We start from the raw sequence: 24,200 nt of genomic DNA on the forward strand, positions 1-24,200 counted from the left end.
GAGAGAGAAGCATGTCACATTTATCAGTATCACAATGGAATAAAGGGAACTACAGAGACATGAGAGAGGAGCTTGCCGAGGTGGATTGGAGAGGGATACTGATGGGGATGACGGCTAAGCAGAGATGGCTGAAGTTTCTGGGAATAGATCACAAGGTGCAGGATAGATATGTCTCACAAAAGAAGTTCTCAAATGGCAGGGCAAGGCAACCATGGCTGACAAGGGAAGTTAAGGACTGCATAAAAGCCAAGGAAAGGGCATATAAGGTATCAAAAGTGAGTGGGAAGTTGGATGATTGGGAAGTTTTTAAAATCCAGCAAAAGGCAACTAAAAAAGCTATAAGAACGGAAAAGATGAAATATAAGGGCAAACCAGCTGATAATATAAAGCAAGATACTAAAGGTTTTTTCAATTATATAAAGGTGAGAGTTAATATTGGACCACTGGGAGGTGAGAGTTGATATTGGACCACTGGAAAATGATGCTGGTGCGGTAGTAATGGGGGACAAAGAAATGGCAGGTGAACCTAATAGGTACTTTCTGTCAGTCTTCACTGTGGAAGACACTAGCAGTGTGTCAAATGTCTGTGTGTGTCAGGGAGCAGGAATGAGAGCCATTGCTATTACAAAGGAAAAAGTGCTGGAAAAACTGGAAAGACTTAAGGTGGATAAGTCACCTGGACCAGATGGACTACATCCCAGTCCTGAAAGAGGTTGCTGAAGAGATAACAGATGCATTGGTTATGATCTTTCAAGAATCATTTGATTCTGGCATGGTCCTGGAGGACTGGAAAATTGCAAATGTCATTCCACTCTTTAAGAAGGGAGGAAGGCAAAAGAGAGGAAATTATGGGCCAGTTAGCCTAACCACAGTAGTTGGGAAATTGTTGGAGTCCATTATTAAGGATGTTTTGTGGTTCTTGGAGACTCATGATAAAAATAAGTCAAATTCAACATGGTTTCTGTAAAGGGAAATCTTGCCTGACAAATCTGATAGAGTTCTTTGGGGAATTAACAGGCAGGGTGGATAAAGGAGAAGCAGTGAATGTCATTTACTTGGATTCTCAGAAGGCATTTGATAAGGTGCCTCACATGAGGCCGCTTAACAAGATAAAATCCTATGGTGTTACAGGAGATACACTGGCATGGATAGAGGAATGGCTGACAGGCAGGAGGCAGTGAGGGGGAATAAAGGGGGCCGTTTCTGGTTGGCTGCCAATGATGAGTGGTATTCCTCAGGGGTCAGTATTAGGACTGGTACTTTTCACATTGTTTGTCAATGACTTAGATAATGGAATTGATGGCTTTGTGGCAAAGTTTGTGGATGATACAAAGACAGGTGGAGGGGTAGGTGGTGCTGAGGAAGCAACACTATTGCAGCAGGACTTAGACAAATTGGAAGAATGGGCAAAAAGTGGCAGATGGAATACAGTAAACATTAGGAATTCTGCAGATGCTGGAAATTCAAGCAACACACATAAAAATTGCTGGTGAACGCAGCAGGCCAGGCAGCATCTCTAGGAAGAGGTGCAGTCGACGTTTCAGGCTGAGACTCTTCATCAGGACGAAGGGTCTCGGCCTGAAACGTTGACTGCACCTCTTCCTAGAGATGCTGCCTGGCCTGCTGCGTTCACCAGCAACTTTTATAGATGGAATACAGTGTTGGGAAATGTACGATAATGCATTTTGGTAAAAGGATCAACAGTGCAGACTATTATCTAAATAGGGAGAAAACTCAAACATCAGAGGGCAAAGGGAATTTGGAGTCCTTGTGAAAGACTCCCAGAAGGTTAATTCACAGGTTGAATCTGTGGGAAAGAAGGCAACTGCAATGTTGGCATTTATTTCAAGGGGAATAGAATATAAAAACAAGGAGATAATGCTGAAACTTTATAAGACACTATTCAGGATGCACTTGGAGTATTGTCAATCGTTTTAGGTTCTTTATCTCAGAAAGGCTATATTGTCATTGGAGAGAGTCCAGAGGAGGTTCACGAGAATGGTTCTGGAAATGAGGGGTTACATATGAGGAGGATTTGGCATTTTGGGCCTGTATTCACTGGAATTTAGAAGAATGCATGGGGATCTCATTGAAACCTACCAAATGTTGAAAGGACTAGATAAGGAGGATGTGGAGAGGATATATAACCATATAACAATTACAACACAGAAACAGGCCATCTCGGCCCTTCTAGTCTGTGCTGAACACTTACTCTCACCTAGTCCCACCGACCTGCACTCAGCCCATAACCCTCCATTCCTTTCCCGTCCATATACCTATCCAATTTTACTTTAAATGACAATATCAAACCTGCCTCCACCACTTCTGCTAGAAGCTCGTTCCACACAGCTACCACTCTCTGAGTAAAGAAGTTCCCCCTCATGTTACCCCTAAACTTCTGCCCCCTAACTCTCAACTCATATCCTCTTGTCTGAATCTCCCCTACTCTCAATGGAAAAAGCCTATCCACGTCAACTCTATCCCCCTCATAATTTTAAATACCTCTATTAAGTACCCCCTCAACCTTCTACACTCCAAAGAATAAAGACCCAACTTGTTCAACCTTTCTCTGTAACTTAGGTGCTGAAATCCAGGTAACATTCTAGTAAATCTTCTCTGTACTCTCTCGATTTTGTTGACATCTTTCCTATAATTCGGTGACCAGAACTGTACACAATACTCCAAATTTGGCCTTACCAATGCCTTATACAATTTCAACATTACATCCCAACTCCTATACTCAATGCTCTGATTAATAAAGGCCAGCATACCAAAAGCTTTCTTCACCACCCTATCCACATGAGATTCCACCTTCAGGGAGCTATACACCATTATTCCTGGATCTCTCTGTTCTACTGCATTCTTCAATGCCCTACCATTTACCATGTATGTCCTATTTTGATTAGTCCTACTAAAATGCAGCACCTCACATTTATCAGCATTAAACTCCATCTGCCATCTTTCAGCCCACTCTTCTAACTGGCCTAAATCTCTCTGCAAGCTTTGAAATCCTACTTCATTATCCACAACTCCACCTATCTTAGTATCATCTGCATACTTACTAATCCAATTTACCATCCCATCATCCAGATCATTAATATATATGACAAGCAACATTTGACCCAGTACAGATCCCTGAGGCACACCACTAGTCGCCGGCTTCCAATCTGACAAACAGTTATCCACCACTACTGTCTGGCGTCTCCCATCCAGCCACTGCTGAATCCATTTTACTACTTCAATATTTTTACCTAATGATTGAACCTTCCTAACTAACCTTCCGTGCGGAACCTTGTCAAAGGCCTTACTGAAGTCCATATAGACAACATCCACTGCTTTACCCTCGTCAACTTTCCTAATTCAATAAGATTTGTCAAACATGACCTTCCACATACAAGTCCATGTTGACTGTTCCTAATCAGACCCTGTTTATCCAAATACCATCTCTAAGAATACTTTCCATCAATTTACCCACCACTGACGTCAAACTCATAGGCCGATAATTGCTAGGTTTACTCTTAGAACCCTTTTTAAACAATGGAACAACATGAGCAATACGCCAATCTTCCGGCACCATCCCCGTTTCTAATGACATTTGAAATATTTCTGTCAGAGCCCCTGCTATTTCTACACTAACTTCCCTCAATGTCCTGGGGAATATCTTGTCAGGACCCGAAGACTTATCCACTTTTATATTCCTTAAAAGCGCCAGTACTTCCTCTTCTTTAATCATCATAGTTTCCATAACTCCCCTACCTGTTTCCCTTACCTTACACAATTCAATATCCTTCTCCTTAGTGAATACCGAAGAAAAGAAATTGTTCAAAATCACCCCACCTCTTTTGGTTCCACACATAGCTGTCCACTCTGATTCTCTAAGGGACCAATTTTATCCCTCACTATCCTTTTGCTATTAATATAACTGTAGAAACTGTTTGGATTTATTTTCACCTTACTTGCCAAAGCAACCTCGTATCTTCTTTTAGCTTTTCTAATTTCTTTCTTAAGATTCTTTTTACATTCTTTATATTCCTCGAGCACCCCATTCACTCCATGCTGCCCATATTTATTGCATATAGCTCTCTTTTTCCGAGCCAAGTTTCCAATATCCCATGAAAATCATGGCTCTCTCAAACTTTTAACCTTTCCTTTCAACCTAACAGGAACATAAAGATTCTGTACCCTCAAAATTTCACCTTTGAATGACCTCTATTTCTCTATTACATCCTTCCCATAAAACAAATTGTCCCAACCCACTCCTTCGAAATCCTTTTGCATCCCCTGAACGTTAGCCTTTCTCCAATCAAAAATCTCAACCCTGGGTCCAGACCTATCCTTCTCCATAATTATATTGAAACTAATGGCATTGTGATCACTGGACCCGAAGTGCTCCCCAACACAAACCTCTGTCACCTGACCTATCTCATTCCCTAACAGGAGATCCAAAACTACCCCTTCTCTAGTCTTCTATGTATTGCTGCAAAAAACTATCCTGCACACATTTTACAAACTCTAAACCATCCAGCCCTTTTACAGTATGGGCTTCCCAGTCTATGTGTGGAACATTAAAATCTCCCACAATCACAACCTTGTGCTTTCTACAAATATCTGCTATCTCCTTACAAATTTGCTCCTCCACTTCTCACTCCCCATTAGGTGGTTTATAATACACCCCTATAAGTGTTATTACACCTTTCCCATTCCTCAATTCCACCCAAATAGCCTCCTTAGACGAGCCCTCTAATCTATCCTGCCAGAGTACTGCTGTAATATTTTCTCTGACAGCAATACAACACCTCCCCCTCTTGTCCCTCCGATTCTATCACACCTGAAGCAATGAAATCCAGGAATATTTAGTTGCCAATCACACCCCTCCTGCAAACATGTTTCACTAATAGCTACAACATCATACTTCCAGGTATCAATCCATGCTGTAAGCTCATCCACCTTTCTTATAATGCTCCTAGCATTACAATAAATGCATTTAAGGCCGTTTCCTTTGGTGGGGGTATCCAGAACTAGTGGGCACAGCCTCAAAATTGATGGGTGACCCTTTAAAAGAGAGGTAAGGAGGAATTTTTTTGATTCGGAGTGTAGTGAGTCTGTGGAATGCTCTGCCACATACTGCGGTGGAGGCCAAATCTGTGGGTAGATTGAAAGCGGAAGTTAATAGATTGCTGCTTGGTTGGAGCATCAAGGGATATGGTGAGAGGGCAGCTGTATGGGGTCGAATGGGATCCAAGATCAGCCATGATTAAATGCGGAATGGACTCGATGGGCTGAATGGCCTTATTCTGTTCCTATGTCTTGTGGTCTTTTGGCCTATAAAGCCAAATTAAATTCATTGTGATTCAATGTTGTAAAACAAATAAACCAAAAACTTCCAAGGGGTGGAGGGGGGGTGAATACTTTTTATAAGCACTGTATGTATTGTGGATGCACTGTGGTCCGGAGGAAAGTTGATTCATTTGGTTGTATATATGTACAGCCGGATGACAATAACCTTGAACTAGAACTTGAGACACAGCACAGTACCAGGTCCTTTGAGCCTAATTATCCCTGGCCACCCAATTACACCTCTGTGGCTAATTAACCTACTAACTGAATGAGTCCTGCCAAAGGGTCTTAGCCCAAAACGTCAACTGTACTTTTTTTTCCATAGATGCTGCCTAGCCTGCTGAGTTCCTCCAGCATTTAGTGTGTGTTGCTTGGATTTTCAGCATCTGCAGATTTTCTCTTGTTTGTGACTGAACCTACTAACTCTTATGTCTTTGGAATGTGGGAGGAAACTGGAGCATCTGGAGGAAACCCATGCAGTCACAGGGAGAATGTACAAACTCCTTACAGACAACGGCAGAAGTAAACTCTGTTGCTGGTGCTGTAATAATGTTATGCTGACCATTATGTTACTATCCATTAGAGTTAGGTCTAGGGCATGTCTGTTTTGAGTCACAAAGCTGTTGTTTGAAGTTCTGCACTGAAGACTGATGTACAAGAACTAGACTGATGCTACAGCAGTAACCTAGAAGAAGAGCTGCTTGGTTTAATTAAAATGCCTTCTGTAAAATATCAAGGATTAATATAAATCTCATGACGTTCGCTAGGCCACAAGAAAGCTGCATTAATCATCAAGGACCCCCACCATCCAGGCCATGCTCTCTCTTCGCTACTACCATCAGGCAGGAGTTACAGGAGCCTTTTGTCCCACACCAGCAGGTCTAGGATCAGTTATTATCCTATAACCATCTGACCATAAGACATGAGCCGAATTAGGCTATTTGGCCCATCGAATCTGTTCCATTCCATCATGGCTGATTATTTTCACTCTCAACCCCATTCTTCTTCCTTCTCCCCATAACCTTTGATGCCCTGATTAATCAAGAACCTATCAACCTCTGCCATATATATTCCCATTAAATAGCCCTGCACAGCTGTCTGTGGCAATGAATTCCACAGATTCACCACCCTCTGGCTAAAGAAATTTTTCCTCATCTCGGTTCTAAATGGACATTCCTCTATTCTGGGGCTGTGCCCTCTGGTCCTAGATTCTCCCACTATATAAAACATCTGGTCCCTGTCAATAGATTTCAATGGGATTCCCTCATTCTTCTAAACTGCACTGAGTACAGGCCCAGAGCCATCAAATGTTCCTCTTACCTTAACCCTTCTATTCCTGGCATCATTCTCATGAACCTCCTTTGGTTTCCAATGTCAGCACATCCTTCCTTAGATAATATCAGGCTCCTGAACCAGCGTGGATAACTTCATTCACCTCAACTCTGAACTGACTTTCTTTCAACGTCTCTTCAACTCATTCTCAATATTATTTATTTACATAATAATTTCTATATATTTTTCAACATCAGCTATAAGGAGTCTGTATGCCCTCCCTGTAGAATGCATGGTTTTCTCCTGGTACTCTGGTTTCCTCCCACAGTCCAAAGATGTACCGGGTAGTAGGTTAATTGGCCATTATAAATTGTCCTGTGGCTAAATTAGGGGTTGCTGGGTGTGTGGCTCAAAAGCTGGAAGGGCCTATTCTACACTGTATCTCAATAAAATAAAATAAAATTGTAATACAGCCTAACTCTACACGCTGAGAACTCAGTTCAAACACTGGCATGAGTTTAAAATGGAATTCATGTGCTAAGAATTTTATTCAATATTTTTAAGGATGTGAAAATTCTAAATTATGCAACACTTACTAATACCCATGCTGAGAATCCTCCAGACTTTCCCACATGAAGCGTGTTATACTTTGCTGGTAGGCTTGGGCAAGCAGTAGATGCTTTGATGTGGTGCAGCGATTTGATGAGAGGTATGTTCACCAGATCGCTACCGATGTACCATGGGAAGCATTCTGTCTGGTAGGGAGGGGTCACTGCATAGCGTCAGAAAAAGCCTCAGAGCATTGCAAACTCAGCCAGCTCCATCATAGGCACTAGCTACCCACCACTGAGGACTCCTTAAAAAGGTGATGCCTCAAAAATGGGGCATCTATCATTAAGAAGCCCCCATCACCCAGGACAAGCCCTCTTCTCATTGCTGCAATCAAGGAGGAGGTACAAGAGCCTGAAGATACTCACTCAACATTTCAGGATCAGCTTCTTCCCCTCTGCCATCAGATTGCTGAATGAACAATGAACTCATGAACACTACCTCACTATTTTATCCCTCTCTTTTTACACAACTTATTTAATTTATTTCTTTATATGTATACTTATTGTAATGTATAGTTTTTATTACACTATATTGCAATGTACTGCTTCAACAAGACAATAAATTTCACAACATATGCCGGAATTATTCAAACTGATACCGATTCTAGTTGCTGTCTTTTGCACATTGGTTGAACACCCGGTTGGTGAGATCTTTCATTGGTTCTATTATGGTTATTATTCTATCATGAATTTATTCAGTATGCCTGCACGAAAATGAATTTCAGAGTTGTATATGACGACATATATGTACTTTGTTAATAAATATACTTTGCACTTTGAACTTTGATTCTGTTTACTCAACCCACTGAGTTCCTCCAGCTGGTTGGTTGTTGTTCCAGATTCCAACATCTGCAGTCCTGTGACTCTCCGTAAATGGAGATTAGGTTACTGACATTGAGATTATGAAATAAGTTTTTAAGGTAAGCTGCAGTGAAAATCCACAAATCTTCTTGTTTTATATAGCCATATAACAATTACAGCACGGAAACAGGCCACCTCAGCCCTTCTAATCCATGCCGAACTCTTACTCTCACCTAGTCCCACCGATGTGCACTCAGCCCATAACCCTCCATTCCTTTCCTGTCCATATAGCTGTCCAATTTAACTTTAAACGACAACATCGAACCTGCCTCAACCACTTCTGCTGGAAGCTCGTTCCACGCAGCTACCACTCTCTGAGTAAAGAAGTTTCCCCTCATGTTACCCCTAAACTTTTGCCCTTTAACTCTCAACTCGTGTCCTCTTGTTTGAATCTCCCCCATTCTCAATGAAAAAAGCCTATCCATGTCAACTCTATCTATCCCCCTCATTTTAAATACCTCTATCAAGCCCCCCTCAACCTTCTATGCTCCAAAGAATAAAGACCTAACTTGTTCAACCTTTCTCTGTAACTTAGGTGATGAAACCCAGGTAACATTCTAGTAAACCTTTTCTGTATTCTCTCTATTTTGTTGACATCTTTCCTATAATTCGATGACCAAAACTGTACACAATACACCAAGTTTGGCCTCACCAATGCCTTTTGTGGCTTCAAAACATTAAACTACTTCAAAGGAAAACAAGGAGCTGAGGAAATGCAAGTCTAACTTTGTCTTTTACTTTAAGCGGGTGCGTACATATCACATGGTAGCGTCATGATGCATGCAATTCATGTATTTTACATATAACCCTAATGAATTATATAAGCAACAAAGAATGCTTGATCAAACAATATATTTAGAAGATTACTCAAATATTACTGAAATATTAAAAACACAGCAAATTTCTTGCAATGTCTTCCAGGGATGATAAAGTCAAAGCCAAAGTTGAGTTTATTGCCATTTGCACAAGTTCATGTGTGTCAAGGTGCAATGAAAAACTTACTTGCAGCAACATCACAGGCACAGAGCATCAGATGAGCAGTATTCACAAGAAAAAAACATCAATTAAACACAATCTAACAAGTTCAGAATCAGAATCAGGTTTAACATTGCAAGCATTTGTTGTGAAATTTGTCGTTATGCAGTAGCTGTACATTGCAATACATAATAATAAAAACTGAGAATTACTATATATATAGAGTGCAAAAAAAGTAGTGAGGTAGTGTTCATGGGTTCACTGTCCATTCAGAAATCTGATGGCAGAGGGGAAGAAGCTGTTCCCCAATTGTTGAGTGTGTGCCTTCAGGCTTCTGTATCACCTTCCTGTTGGTAGCAAAGAGAAGAGGGCATGTTCTAGGTGACGGGGGTCCTTAATGATGGATGTCACCCTTTTGAGACATCTCAGGAACTCACAAGCCTCTTTATCATGATGAGGTGATGATCCTTGGAGAAGAAATTAATTATAACGTGAAAGAACACAATAAAAACAAAATCAGTTTTAGTGCAAAGAGTGTTTCTGTACTGAGGGAGTGATCAGAGTTTTGCCAGTTAGTTTAAGAAGCGAGTGGTTGAAGGGCAGTAGCTGTTCCTGTACCTGCCCGGTGGTAGCAGCGAGAAGATGGCATGGCTGAGAAAAGTTTGCCTTCTTGAAGCAGCGACTTACCTGTGGTACATTGGGCTGTGTCTACCGCTCTCTGTAGCTTCTTACGTTCCTGAGCATTCAAATTGCAGTTCCACACCAATGTAATGTATGATGGTTGTAAATGTTAACATTTCATCCTAACATCTGTGCACAAATATAAAACACTCAACTGAATAGATAGACAACCTCACCTTTGAAAACATCTTGCTTGATTATAAAACATTTTAATTCTTTCTAGAATGCAGAAACCTTTGGAAGGGGATCAAGTGGTTTCCTGATTATACATGTTAATACCATCAAATCTCTAATTATTAGTTTGGCCGCGAATAGAGTAAGTGATAAATTTTGGACTAGAATCAGGATAGGTTCATTGTCACTGACATATATCATGAACATTGTTGTTCTGCAGCAGTACAGTGCAGTTACTAAAATATACTTTGAGGTCTCCGATGGTCAGGGTCAACCATGGGTGTTCCGTCCTAGCTGTCTATATACGCAAGGCAGGGCTGTACGATATGGAGAGCAAACTGTTGACCATGTAGCAAGCAAGCTCCCCTTCTCCATGCATCTGATGAACCCAAAGGAATAGAGAAGACCGATACAGTTCGACTCCAGCCTCATCACAGGAGTTGCCAGTCAGTGTTAAACTCAATACAGGACTGCCTTAGGGGCTCCAGCTCCGGATTTTCCCTTGGTGTTTACTCCCAAAGCCTTCCCATTATTGGGTATAGCCGCAAGACAGCAGAAGTTTGAGATTAGAGTTTTCCTTCTAGATGAGCTGCCATCCACAGCTGATGAGCCCCATCTGTCCAAAGCGACTAGTTTTAAGGTGCTAGTAACCCGGCTTTGCCCCTTCTCCAGTAAGTAGAAACAGTTCCGCTGGGCTTAGTAGCTCAGCTATATGTGAAGACCAGGAGCTGGACTATTTGAGGTGCATGCCATTGGGAGCATTTAATTGGTCGTGGGAGCTTTTCCTCATGATCACCCCCAGCTATAACGGCCTTAAAAATCCATAAAATATAATGTAAATTACAATAAGAAATATATAGATATATATAAATAAATTAAATAAGTGCAAAAAGAGAGGAAGAATACTGGGGTAGTGTTCATGGGTTGATTCACTGTTCATTCAGAAATCTGAAGAGTAGATTGATATAATAGGGTAGAAATTCGTCCTTGTTTATTTGTATGAAATCTATGAAGTACTTATTTTTATGGGACTGGATGGTTATGCAGCATAATTCTGTATATTAATTCTGTATAAATGTACAACTCAGTGCATAATGAGGCAAGATAGGGGACTGAATCTTGTTGAAGAGATGTGTCCAATGTTCACCCTCAGGACATCCTGTGTGTGCTAACTGTAAACTCCATCCCTTGAGTCACCGTGGAGCCCAGCAGCACAACACTGACCAGCTGAAGAGAGGAAGCAGATGCACTTTGCATCCATTCCACCGGTTTACCATAGAGTGGGTGCAAAGTTTCACACAAGGCAAGGTAGCATAGTGGTTAGCATAACACTTTACAGTGTCAGTAACCAGACTTCAATTCTCATCGCTGTATGCAAGAAGTTTGTACATTCCCACCATAACCACTTGAGTTTCCACCGAGTGCTCTGGTTCCCTCCGAAATTCCAAAGATGTACAGGTTAAGCTGAATAAATTGTGGCCTTGCTATGTTTGTGTGGAAGCGTGCTGTCACTTTCTGTCTCCAGGACAATCTCTGAGGATTGTCTCTGTGTTGATCACTGATACAAAAACAACACATTTCACTGTATGTCTTTATGTTTCGATATACGTCACAAATAAAGCAAATTTTTAAACTTAAATCTTTTATGAAAAGCAAATCTTTAATCTTTAAGCAACACACATCTGCAGAATTCCTGTTGTTTGCGTCTTTAATCTTTAATTTTTTTATGAATGGCTGACCTTGTGGAAAAAGAAAAGTACATCAGCTATTTGACTTTATTTTAATTTTCTTTTATTACTTGTTAATATTTTTCACATGTATTATTTCAAGTTATATTTAAATGTTTTTAATTTATTTAAACTTAGTTGTAATAGCTTCCATCATTAAGGATTCCATTACCCAGGACACGCCCTCTTATTACTACTGTCAAGGAGGAGGTACAGGAGCTTGAAGACCCACACTCAACATTTTAGAACAGCTTCTACCCCTCTGCCATCAGATTGCTGAATAAATCCATGAACCCAAGATCATTAACTCACTAGTTTTGCTCTCTTTCTGCACTACTTATTTAATTTATATATATATATATATATATATATGTGTGTGTGTGTGTGTGTATGTATGTATGTATATATGTATATATATATGTGTGTGTGTATATATATGTATATATATAACGTATATTATTTTCTTATTATAATTTATAGTATATAACAACAAATTTCATGACAGTTACTCTGAGTTTACATTATAATTATCGTTGGTTAATATTAAGTTTGTGATTTGAGCATCACTGAGCACACCGACAAGGAGCGCTGCCACAAGGCACCATCCAGACCATTCCTGCGTTTGCCATTGGCAAGAAGGTACAGGAGCCTCAGGTCTCGCACCACCAGGTTCAGGAACAGTTCTTAACTGTTCAAGTAGCAGGCTTCTGAACCAGAGTGAATAACTTCACTCATTTCAACACTGAAGTGATTTCACAACCTGTGGACTCACTTTCAACAGCTCAAGAACCAACATTCTCAAAATGATTTATTTATTATTATAATGATCTTTGTAATTGCACAATTTGTCTTTTTATGCAGATTGGTTGTCCATCTTTGTTTCTTTCTGGGCAGTTTTTCATTGATTCTATTGTGTTTCTTTGTATCTACTGGGAATGCCCACAAGAAAATGAACCTCCTGGTAGTAGATGGTGACATATTGTATCTTCAAGAAGGATCTCGGCCCGAAACGTCGACTGTTCATTCACTTCCATAGAAGCTGCCTGGCCTGCTGAGTTCCTCCAGCATTTTGTGTGTGTTGGACTGTATATATACCTTGATCATAAATGTATTTTGAACTTTGAAATCATCTTCTTGAGTTTGTATTAAAACAACACTCTTTTTGTTTCTAGCTGTAATTCTACAAAGAATAAGGATCAGCGGAGAAGGAGCCATGAATTACAGATGAGAACAGATACACAAGAGGGCAACAGAACTAAAGCACACCAGCTTGAATTTCAGCAGTTCCTAGAGAGGTAACACAGCTCACAAATTTTTATTAAATGGATTTCAGAGATCCTACTTGTGAACAGGATCTGCTTAACAATGGGATTTCTTCTTAACATTCACTGACTCATTTTCCCACTATGAAATTCCTTATTTGAACAGCGATTAACCTTGGTGAACACACTGGAGGCTGGAGTCTTGGGGAACTCTGTGTGTGTGTGTGTGTGTGTGTGTGTGTTGCTGTGTTCTGTGTTGTCCTGCTGAGCATTGTGGGATTGCTATGATGGCACTGGAATCCATGGCAACACTTGCGGGCTGCCCCCAGAAAATCCTTCGGTTGTGTTGGTTGATAACACAAACAGTGCGTGTCACTGTATGTTTCACGGCATGCGTGTTCACCATAGCAACCAAAGCATAACATGCATGTCCACCAGACTACTTTAGAATGCTGACAATGTTTAGCAGAACAACAACAAAACCACAACAGAAGAGTAATCAAAATAAGTAAATCTGAATCTACGTTGACGCTGGAAGCTGGGTGACACTTGCGGGCCGCCCCCAGCACAATCCTCGGAATCTATTGTTCCTTGGCACAAAATGATGCATTTCACTGTATTTTGATGCTTTGGTGCACCCGTGACAAATGAAGCTAATCTATCCTTAATCTTCAATTCAAAAGTCAATGGACCATTGGCATTAGTTAGTACAGCTGCCTCAAACCTCCCATAGTCCAGGTTCAACCCTCGCCTATAGAGTGGAGTTTGAAAAATACTCTCCATGACTGCATGGGTCCCTCCCACATCCCAAAGACATGCCAGTTGGTAGATTAACTGGCCACTGTGAATTGCCCCTTGTGTAGGTGAGGGATTGGAGAATCAGGATAGATCTTGGGCTTGTATGAGGGAATAGATTATTAGGAAGAGGCAGAGGATTGGGAATTATGGGATTATGCTGAAACCTGGCATTAACTTGAACAGCCAAATGGCATCCCCCTAAATCATATGAATTCCAAATATAACCAAAACCAAGTAGTATTTACAGTCAAAACTCCTGTTTGTCATGCATTCAGTTTTTTTTGAGGTCACAAAATGAAAAAAGTTCTCCTCAAGTGAAATTTCAGGCTTAAAAAAATTACTTTCCCTTATCCAATATTCCTGGTACCGATACCAAATAGAAAACTATTCCACCAGATGAGGTGTGTTTTTGAACTGTAATGGCAGGATGACTTTTAATGGTGAAAGTGCTATCAAAGCTTATACTTTAGCTGTTTCGGGAACAGCTTCTTCCCTTCCAAGTCAAGTCAAGTCAAGTCAAGTCAAGTCACCTTTTATTGTCATTTCGACCATAACTGCTGGTACAGTACATAGTAAAAATGAGACAACGTTTTGCAGGACCATGGTGCTATATGAAACAATACAAAAACTACACTGAACTACATAAAACAACACAAAAACTACACTAAACTACTGCATAAAGTGCACAAAACAGTGCAGGCATTACAATAAATAATAATCAGACAATAGGCACAGTGGAGGGCAGTAGGTTTGGTGTCAGTCCAGGCTCTGGGTATTGAGGAGTCTGATGGCTTGGGGGAAGAAACCACCATCAGATTTGTGAAAGGACAATGAACCCATAAACACTACCTCACTATTTCTGCTCACTTTTTGCGCTACTTATTTAATTTCATTTTATATATTTAAATATATATATTCTTATTGTGATTTATTTGTTTTTATGTATTGCATGGTGCTGCAGACACTAAACAACAAATTTCATGACATCTGTCTGAGATATTAAACCTGATTTTAATACAGCCAGATTGTGAGTCTAGATTGCATAGAACAGGATTGTATTCTCTTGAATACAGAAGATTGAATAGACAATTAATCAATGTGCTTAAAATGATAAAAGGTTTTCAAAGCAATGAGGAACTGTGATGGGGAAATTGATTAAAAGAGCATAATTAAAGATCAAGTGTTTGGCCTTCTTGGAGGGATGCCTGGAAGTCCTTGTCCATACAAAGTCAGGAAATCTTCCTCCTCAGATGACAGAATTTTTGGTTGGAAGTAGTTAGTGATGGGAAGCCAATGTGGACAAATGAAGCTATTATATATCAGGGGTTCCCAACATTTTTTATGCCATGGACCCCTATCATTAACCAATGTGTGCATTAGGAACCAGGTTGGGAACTCTTGTTGTGTATGTATGGCAAAGGATGCTACTTAAGTAATGTAGTTGTGCAAAGTTTGATGAGGGAATATCATATGAGTCAATCTCCTCCTTCCCTTTGTCCTGCAGTTTACTCTCTTTTACTATGTGACTCCTTCTTCTTCAGCCCTTTACCTTTACCACCTATCATATCCCAGGTTCTCATTTCACCGCCACTCCCTCACCCACCCACCTTCCCCCTCACCTGGACTCACCTATCACCTGCCAGCGAGTACTTTTTCCCCTTCCCCCACCTTCTTATTCCAGTGCCTTCTCTCTTCCTGTCAAGTCCTGATGAAGGGTCTCCATGCAGATTCTTGACTACTAATTCCTCCCCATAGATGCTGCCTGACCTGCTGAGTTTCTCCAGCATTTTGTGTGTGTTGTTACTGTGGAACAATTAGCAGCATTTGTTATTTTGGAGGGGATTATTTTCTCCAAACCTTGTGGGAGAGTTTATTGGCCCATGATAGTCAACTGAGGCATCAGATATTGAAGCCACACACCTGATGCTGCTGGATCTGGAGATGATATTTTTGGGAAGGTTCCTAAGAAGTCAACAATAAGTCATGTGATATATAGAATAAATGAATCTGAATCTGAATCTTACTCCAGGTGCACCTCAGTGCTAGGACTACCTCTTGCAGCCCGCCGACTGTTTGATGAAAGCGGACAGGAGTGGAGTCTTCTGACAGACCTTCAGAGAGACCAGTTGGTAAGTTTCTTTAGTGGAGGGACCATAAACCATAAAAGGAGAATTAGGCCATTCAGCCCAATGAGTCTGCTCCACCATGCTATTATTTATTCTCCCTCTCAACCGATTCTCCTGCCTTCTCCCGGGAACCTTTGATGCCCTGTCTAAAGCATCTATCATCATCTGTATTTAAATATACCCAGTGACTTTTCCTCCACAGCCACCTGTTGCAATGAATTCCACAAATTCACCACTCTTTGTCAAAACAAATTCCTCCTCATCTCTGTTCTAAAGAGACGTCTTTCCATTCTGAAGCTGTGCTCTTGACTCACCCACCATAGGAAACATCCTCTTCAAGTCCACTTTATCCAGGTCTTTCAATGCTGGGTGGGTTTCAATGAGATTGCCCCTCACTCCTTTAAACTCCAGTAAGTACAGGCCCAGAGCCATCAAATGCTCCTCATGTTTAAACCCTTTCATTCCCAGGATCATCCTCATGAACCTCTTCTGGACCCTCTCCAATGTCAGCACATCTTTTCTTAGATAAGGGGCCCAATACTGCTCACAGTACTCTAAGCAGTCTGACCAATGCCTTATAAAACCTTAGCATTACATGCTTGCTTTTATATTCTTGTACAGGAGAAGGTCATTCAAATCTTTGACCCTGATCTGCCAGTTCCGTAAATTAAGTTATTATCCCTTGTCCTTCATAGTCTTAACTTCAAAAGGGAACATTAACTTTGCAATTGGAAGGAGTGTGAGGAGCTGATGGTGGTGAGGGTTTGGGATGGCAGAAGAGGGTATGAGATCTACACATCTGCCACTCTTTTCACAAAAGAGGAGTTTCTGATTTCCCTTCTAAATGACCTAATCATAATCTCACACACTAAACTCAGCAGGCCGGGCAGCATCTATGGAGTGGAACAACTTTCAATATTTTGGGCTGAGGCCTTTCATTAGGTTCCATCGATCGATGCTGCCTGACTTGCTGAATTCCTCCAGCATTTTGTGTCTGTCATTCAAAATTTTCAACATCTGCAGAATATCTTGTGTTTACTTATAATCTCATCTTGCTTTTCCGTTGATACTCATAAAAGAGGAGATGGTTCAGCTGCCCTCACCTAATCAGATTACTTTAATATTATGCACCTCATTCTAGGTCCCCAACCACCGGGCCGCGGTCTGGTACTGGGCCGCAAAGCATGTACTACCAGGCCGCGAGGAAACAATGTGATTTGGCGATATGAAACGATATGAGTCAACTGCATCTTTCCTCATTCTCTGTCACGCTCTGTTGAACTTGAACACCCCCACCCCCACCCCCCCCATTGGCCGGTCCATAAGATTATTGTCAATATTAAACCGGTCCACAGTGCCAAAAAGGTCGGGGACCCCTACGTTGGTAAAGCAGCTAACATAATCAAAGACATTTCCCTTCTTCATTCTTTCCAGTCCCCATCAGGCAGAAGATGAAAAATCCTGTTTCTTTGCAAAATGCAGAGTCCCTTAGGGCTCACACCATCCGGTTGAGGAGCAGTATTACCCATCAACCATCAGACTCCTGAACCAACAAGGATAAGTTCACTCACCTTAACACTGAACTGATTCCTCAAACTATGGACTAACATTTATGGTTCCACAACTCATGTTCTCAGTGCTTATTTATTTATTTATCTATCTATCCATTTATTGATTGAGTGTTTTATTTATTGATTGATAAATGTATCTATCTATCTATCTATTTGCACATTGGTTGTCAGTCGTTGTGTGTAGTTTTTCTTTGATTCTATTGTATTTCTTTGTTCTACTGTGAATGCCTGAAAGAAAATGAATCTCAGAGTAGTACATAGAGACATATACAGAACGTACTTTGATAATAGATTTGCTTTGAGCTTTGAATGCTTCCGATGATTTAATCCGGCCTGTTGTTTTCCAGGTGTACGTGTCTTGTGGGGAAGCTTGGATAGATCCAAAGGTAATTTCTGTGGAACAAAAGAAGCGTCTCTGCTTTACAAGCCTGACCTCTGATGTTGCTATGATCCGCGCTTACTGTGCCACGTGTAATCCGCAAGGTAACAGACTGGTGTAAATCTCTCTTCTGAAATGAGAACAAGCGAACACACAAATTATAATCAGTAGGAAGAGACTCAACCCCTTGGTGGGGGTTTGACTTTCACAAGATCATAGCTGATCTGATTCCAAAAGTCTTCCAAAGTTCAAAGTAAACTTATTATCAAGGTGCATATACATCACTGTATACAATCCCGAGATTCATTTTCTTGCATGCATTCACAGTAAAAGAATCAATGAGAAATCACATATGAGACCATAAAATGACAATGCACAAAAGACAACAAACTGTGTAAATACAAAAAGAAAAAAGCAAACAAAATAATAATAAATAAATAAGCAATAAATAACTAGAATATGAGATGAAGGGTCCTCTATAGGTTGTGGGAACATTACAATGATGGGGGCATGTGAAATTGAGTGAAGTTATCCCATCCGGTTCAGGAGCCTGATGGTTGAAGAGTAATAACTGCTCCTGAACCTGGTAATGTGAGTCCTGAGGCTTCTGTTCCTTCTTCTTGATGGCAGCAGTGAGAAGTTCTCTCATCTACACTGAAAAAAAATTTACATTTCGGTACTTATTATCTATCGCTACTTTCAAAATATTCAATGTCTCTGTTTTGAAGAAAAGAGGTCCAAAGACTTATAATCCTGAGAGGGAAATGCTCTTCTCACCTATAACTTAAATGAGTGCCTCTTTATCTTTTGACAAGACCCCTCAGGATCTTTAATGGTTCAATTAAAACTTCTTCTCGCTCTTCTAGACAGCAGTGGATACAAGCCTAGAGTGACCAAATTTCCTATTAGGTTATGCCATCAATATATAGAATGGTGCTGGAAGAAGGGCAACCATATCATAAAGGTTCCCACCCTCCCTGATCATGGACTGTTTGTCCCACTTCCATCAGAGATGAGGTTACACAGCATCCATACCAGGACCACCAGACTCAAAAACAGTTACTTCCCCCAACACCTCCACTCATTAACCCACCCCACCACCCTCCACCACTACATTCACACCAGCATCTCCTCTCCAAAGCCCCTCAGTACCTTTCCTCCTCCCTTTTCTCCCTCACTGTCACTTTACACTTGCCCTCCACACCTCATACCCACATTAACATATGTCCTGCTGCTACCTAGAAGAGTGCCTCTTGCCAAGAGTCACTTCATCGTTTCCTGTCAGAGTCACCTTATGTACAGATACTCCCGCACCTAACGTCAATTAATGTACATACACTCACTCTATGTATATATAAGCTAAACTTATGTATGTATGGCCACACTCAAACACTTACATGTACATTGTATTTAATGGGATTGCTTTTATATTTACATTTTATTATGCTCTTTATGCGTACTGTGTTTTTTATGTTGCATCAGATCTTGAGTAGCAATCATTTTGTTCTCCTTAACATTCATGTACTGCAAATCCAAGATTCAACATTTTCATTTCCGGAACACAAATGTAAAGGAGAGCAAAATTATTGTTACTCCAGATCCTATGAAGCGCTAAAAAAGCACAAAAGATAAAGAACACAATAATAAGTTTTAAACACCAAAATATAAATACATAAGCCAGCTTATATAAATAGATTGATTGTATGTCCATAAAGTGATGCTCGGCTGTACATAAGGTGACTGACAGGAAATAATAAAGTAGTGGCGGCAGTGTTTATCAGTCCTACTGTTTGGAAGTAACTCTTTTTGAGTCTGGTGGTCCTGGCATGGATGGTACGTAGCCTCCTTCCTGATTTGAGTGGGGCAAACAGCCCAGAGTAGTGGGGGTGGATGGGATCCTTCATGATGTTACTGGCCCTTTTCTGTATATATATCCTTGATTCCTGTAAAACGACAATACATAAATAATCTTGAATCTTGAATGTCTAAATAAAGGAAATGAAGCTGTACACAGTATTCCATATGCAGCCGCACCAATGCCTCACTTAACTGCAGTGCAACATTAGTAATTTTGTGAAGAATGAGGGGGGGGATCTCATTGAGACCTGTCAAATGTTGAAAGGCCTATATAGAATGAAAGTGGAGAGGGTGTTTCTAATAGTGGAGGAGTCCAGGACCAGATAGCATAGCCTCGGTGTAGCTGGATGTCCTTTTAGAATGGAGATGAGGAGGAATTTCTTTAACCAGAGAGTGGTGAATCTGTGGAATTCATTGCCACAGATAGCTGTGGATGCCAGGTCATTGGGTATATTTAAAGCGGAGGTTGATGTGGTCTTGACTAGTAAGGGTGTCAATGGCTACGGGGAGAAGGCAGGAGAATGGTGTTGGGTGGGATAATAAATCAGCCATGGTGGAATGGTGAAACAGACTCGATGGACTGAAAGGCCTAATTCTCCCCAGTATTCCAACCATCTGCTCACTATTCCACAGTCTGGTGGGACCTCTTTTTGTTTAAATTTGCTACTGTAATTCATAGTTTAGTCATAACTCTCCAATAGTACTTCAGATCTTTTGGGACTCTGTAAGGTTAAAGAAGTGAATGGATATTTTAGAAAATGGAAAATATAAGTGACTTCAAAAGGTAGTACATGTTGTGTCCAAGATGCTAATGTGTTTTTATTTTTGCCACGCAGGTCTGGTCCTTGAGGTTGTGGGTAACCTTGTTGCTGGAGCCAGATTGGCATTAGCTGAATGTGCTGTCCCCACTGATTGTGAAGATGTCTGTTTTGAATCCGATAAACCAGACCAAACTTTCTCTCTAACAACCGATGAAGGTCTTAGCAAGGATGAAAGCCTCTTTCATGACTTACTGTAAGAAACTGAAGCCATTCTGCTTAAAACTCTGCTGTGTTTAAATCTAGCATAGACTTTATACTAGACAATTGTTTAAGAAAGGATGTGCTGACATTAGAAAGGGTTCAAAGAAGGTTCATAAGAATGATTCCAGCATTGAGAAGGTTATCATATGAGCAGCGATTGAAAGCTCTGGGTCTGTACTTGCTGATATTTAGAAGAATGGGGGGGGGGCGGATCTGTTTGAACCCAATTGAAGGTTGAAAGGCCTTGATAGAGTTGATGTGGCGAGGATGTTTCCAATGGTGGGGAGTGTAGGACCATTGGACACCACCTCAGAATGGAGGGACATCAATTTAGATTGGAGAAGAGAAAGAATTTATTTAGACAGAGTGGTGAATCTGTGGAATTCATTGCCATGGGCGGCTGTGGAGGCCAACTCATTGGGTATATTTAAGGCAGAAGTTGATAGAGATACAATAGACAATAGACAATAGGTGCAGGAGTAGGCCATTTGGCCCTTTGAGCCAGCACCACCATTCACTGTGATCATGGCTGATCATCCACAATCAATATCCAGTTCCTGCCTTATCCCCATAACCTTCGATTCCGCTATCTTTAAGAGCTCTATCCATCTCTTTCTTGAAAGCATCCAGAATGTTCTGGGGCAGAGCATTCCATATATCCACCACTATATGGATACGTGGAGAAGGCAGGAGATTGGGACTGAAAGGGAAATAGATCAGCCATGAAGAAATGGTGGAGAAGACTCAATGGGCCAAGTGATTAGATTAGATTAGATTAGATTCAACTTTATTGTCATTGTGCCGAGTACAGATACAAAGCCAATGAAATGCAGTCAGCATCTAACTGCAAATGAAAAGTAAGTGCTACAGCACACAAATGTAAAAGTACTGAGACAGTCCAATATGGGTGCAATTCTGCTTAGCGCTGTGGTGTGAGATTCAGCAGGGTCACAGCCTCAGGGAAGAAGCCCTTCCTGTGCCTGCTGGTGCGGGAGCGGAGGCTCCTGTAGCGCCTACCGGATGGGAGGAGAGTAAAAAGTCCATGGTTAGGGTGAGATGCATCCTTGATAATGCTTTCCACCCTGCCCAGGTAGCATTTATAGTAGATGTTCTCAATGGTGGGCAATTGGGTGCCGATAATCCACTGGGCAGTTTTCACCACACGCTGGAGTGCTTTGCGGTCCGATACGGGACAATTGCCATACCCCACTGAGATGCAGTTGGTGAGTATGCTCTCAATAGTACAGCGGTAAAAGTCCGTCAGTATCCTGGGAGAGAGGTGAGCTTTCTCGATGCTCCGCAGGAAACAAAGGTGCTGTTGCGCTTTTTTGATCAGGATGGAAGAGTTCAGGGACCAGGTGAGATCCTCGGAAATTTCCTGTATCTTATGATTTGTAAAGACTGCTTGAAGGTTTGTCTGTAGGTTGGGGAATAAGTTCAGAGTGGTGGTGAGTAAAGCTATCCACACTGCATCAAGAACCTGATACATGTAGGATAATAACTGTTCCTGGACTTGGTGCTGTGGGACCCAAGTCTCCTGCCCAATGGTAGTAGCACGAAGAAATGGGAGTTCAAGGCATTTCAAAGAGAGCAGGAAGGAAAAGTCCAGTAATTGTATTCTTGTGAGTCTATCATTAGTAGTAAGGAAGTCAGGATCTAATTGGAGCTGGCTAATATGACAATATTATTATAAGGTCTAGATACAGTGGACGTGGAGAGGATAGTTCCTATCATGGAGGAGTCTAGGACCAGAGGACACAGCCTTACAATACAAGGATATCACTTTAGAACAGAGATGAGGAGGAATTTCTTTAGAGGGTAGTGAATCTGTGGAATTCATTGTCACATATGGCAGTGGAGGCCAAGTCACTGGGTAAATTTAAAGTGGAGGTTGATAGGTTCTTGATTAATAAGGCTGTTAAAGGTTATGGGGAGAAGGCAGGAGAATGGGGTTGAGAGGGATAAAAAATCAGTCATGATGGAATGGTGGAGCAGACTCAATGGGCTGAATGGCCTAATTCTGCTCCGATGTCTTGTGGTCTTATGGACTTAGTCAAGGGCAGATCCTGTATGACTAATTTGACAGGTTTTTTTTTTGAAGTGGTGACAAAGCTGAGGGCAATGATTTACATGGTATTCAGTAAGATCTTTGACGATGCCCCATATGCCTGACTGGTCCTGTTGGAGGAAATCAACTGGTTGAGCAGCATCTGTGGAGGAAAAGGCATTTCGGGTCAAAATCCTGCATTAGGACTGAAGAGAATGGAGGGATATGGGTCAGGCACAGGCAGACAGGTTTAGTTTAATATGGCAACGAGGTCAGCACGATGTTGTGGGCCAGAAGGCCTTTTCCTGAGATACGTTCTATGTTCAGATCCACTACAGGCCTTGGTGGAAATGTTGCCCTGTGATGAAGTGAGCTTTTGCATGAACTAGTCAGTCATGCTTATCTGTATTGCTTTTCAGAGACGCACATGCCAGGGCACATCTTATTCTTGACGCTCAGCCTCCCAAAGGACTTTATCCATGGGAGAGAAATTCAAAAGCATTTGATAATGATGAAGTCACAGAGCAAGAGGATGGGAGGTCATATACAAGCATGGATCTATACAATAAATGCAGGTGAAGCCCAACATTATTTTTATTTATTCAGAAGATATCGACTAGCAATGCCAGGATCTATTGCTACAACACTAATTGTCCTTTTAGCTGGTAGAGGTAGCTGGTTTGTTAGGTGCCGCCTAAGGAGTCTTTGTAAGTTGCCACATTGATTCTATAACCGAAAAATCCTGAGAAAAAGTCTCTGGCTGTCCACTTGATCTATGCCATTTATCAACTTGTACACCTCTATTAAGGCATCTCTCATCTTCCTTCTCTCACTCAACCTATTCTCATCAGACACATTCTCTAATCCTGGCAGCAACCTGGTAAACCTCCTCTGCACCCCCTCTAAAACTTCCACACCCTTCCTATAATGAGATGACCAGAACTGAACACAATATTCCAAGTGTGGTTTAACCAGGGTTTTATAGAGCTGCAACATTACACTGTGGCTTTTGAATTCAATCCCCCAACTAATGATGTCCAACATACCAGATGCCTTCTTAACCGCCCTATCAACAGTAAACCTCAGAATCAGAATCAGGTTTAATATCACAGACAAATGTCATGAACTTTGTTGTTTGGCAACAGCAGTACAACCCAGTACATAAAAATGCTATAAATTAAAATGAGAAGTATAAGTATATGTAAAATTAAATAAGCAGTGCAAAAAGACAGCAAAAATAGTGAGGTAGTGTTCATGGGTTCATTGTCCAATCAGAAATCTGATGATGGAGGTGAAGAAGCTGTTCCTGACACCTCGAGTGTGTGTCTTCAGGCTCCAGTACCTCCTCCTTGATGGCAGTAATAAGAAGAGGGCATGTTCTGGCTGATGGGGGTCCTTAATGACGAGTGCTGCCTTTTGAAGATGCCCTTGATGGTGGGGATGTTAGTACCCATGATGGAGCTGGCTGAGTTTACAGCCCTCTGCAGCTTTTTCCAATTT

At 41.2% G+C, this 24,200-nt stretch overlaps 1 protein-coding gene across 5 annotated transcripts in view; it reads left to right on the top strand.

The window, feature by feature from the left end:
• Window positions 1-24,200, top strand: part of LOC140205303 (doublecortin domain-containing protein 1-like) — a 566,682-nt gene that overhangs the window by 436,804 nt on the left and 105,678 nt on the right. For all 5 annotated transcript variants that reach the window (XR_011887817.1, XM_072272825.1, XM_072272826.1 and 2 more), the window contains 5 exons: window positions 12,811-12,933; window positions 15,728-15,827; window positions 17,743-17,878; window positions 20,468-20,645; window positions 23,120-23,275. Coding sequence is in view for 4 of the 5 variants with exons in the window: in XM_072272825.1 (XP_072128926.1) it covers window positions 12,811-12,933; window positions 15,728-15,827; window positions 17,743-17,878; window positions 20,468-20,645; window positions 23,120-23,275 (693 nt within the window). In the remaining variant the exon portion in view is untranslated. The remainder of the gene's footprint in view (window positions 1-12,810; window positions 12,934-15,727; window positions 15,828-17,742; window positions 17,879-20,467; window positions 20,646-23,119; window positions 23,276-24,200) is intronic.

The sequence above is a fragment of the Mobula birostris genome, chromosome 11 (assembly GCF_030028105.1).
Source record: "Mobula birostris isolate sMobBir1 chromosome 11, sMobBir1.hap1, whole genome shotgun sequence".
NCBI classification, from domain to species: Eukaryota; Metazoa; Chordata; class Chondrichthyes; order Myliobatiformes; family Myliobatidae; genus Mobula; species Mobula birostris.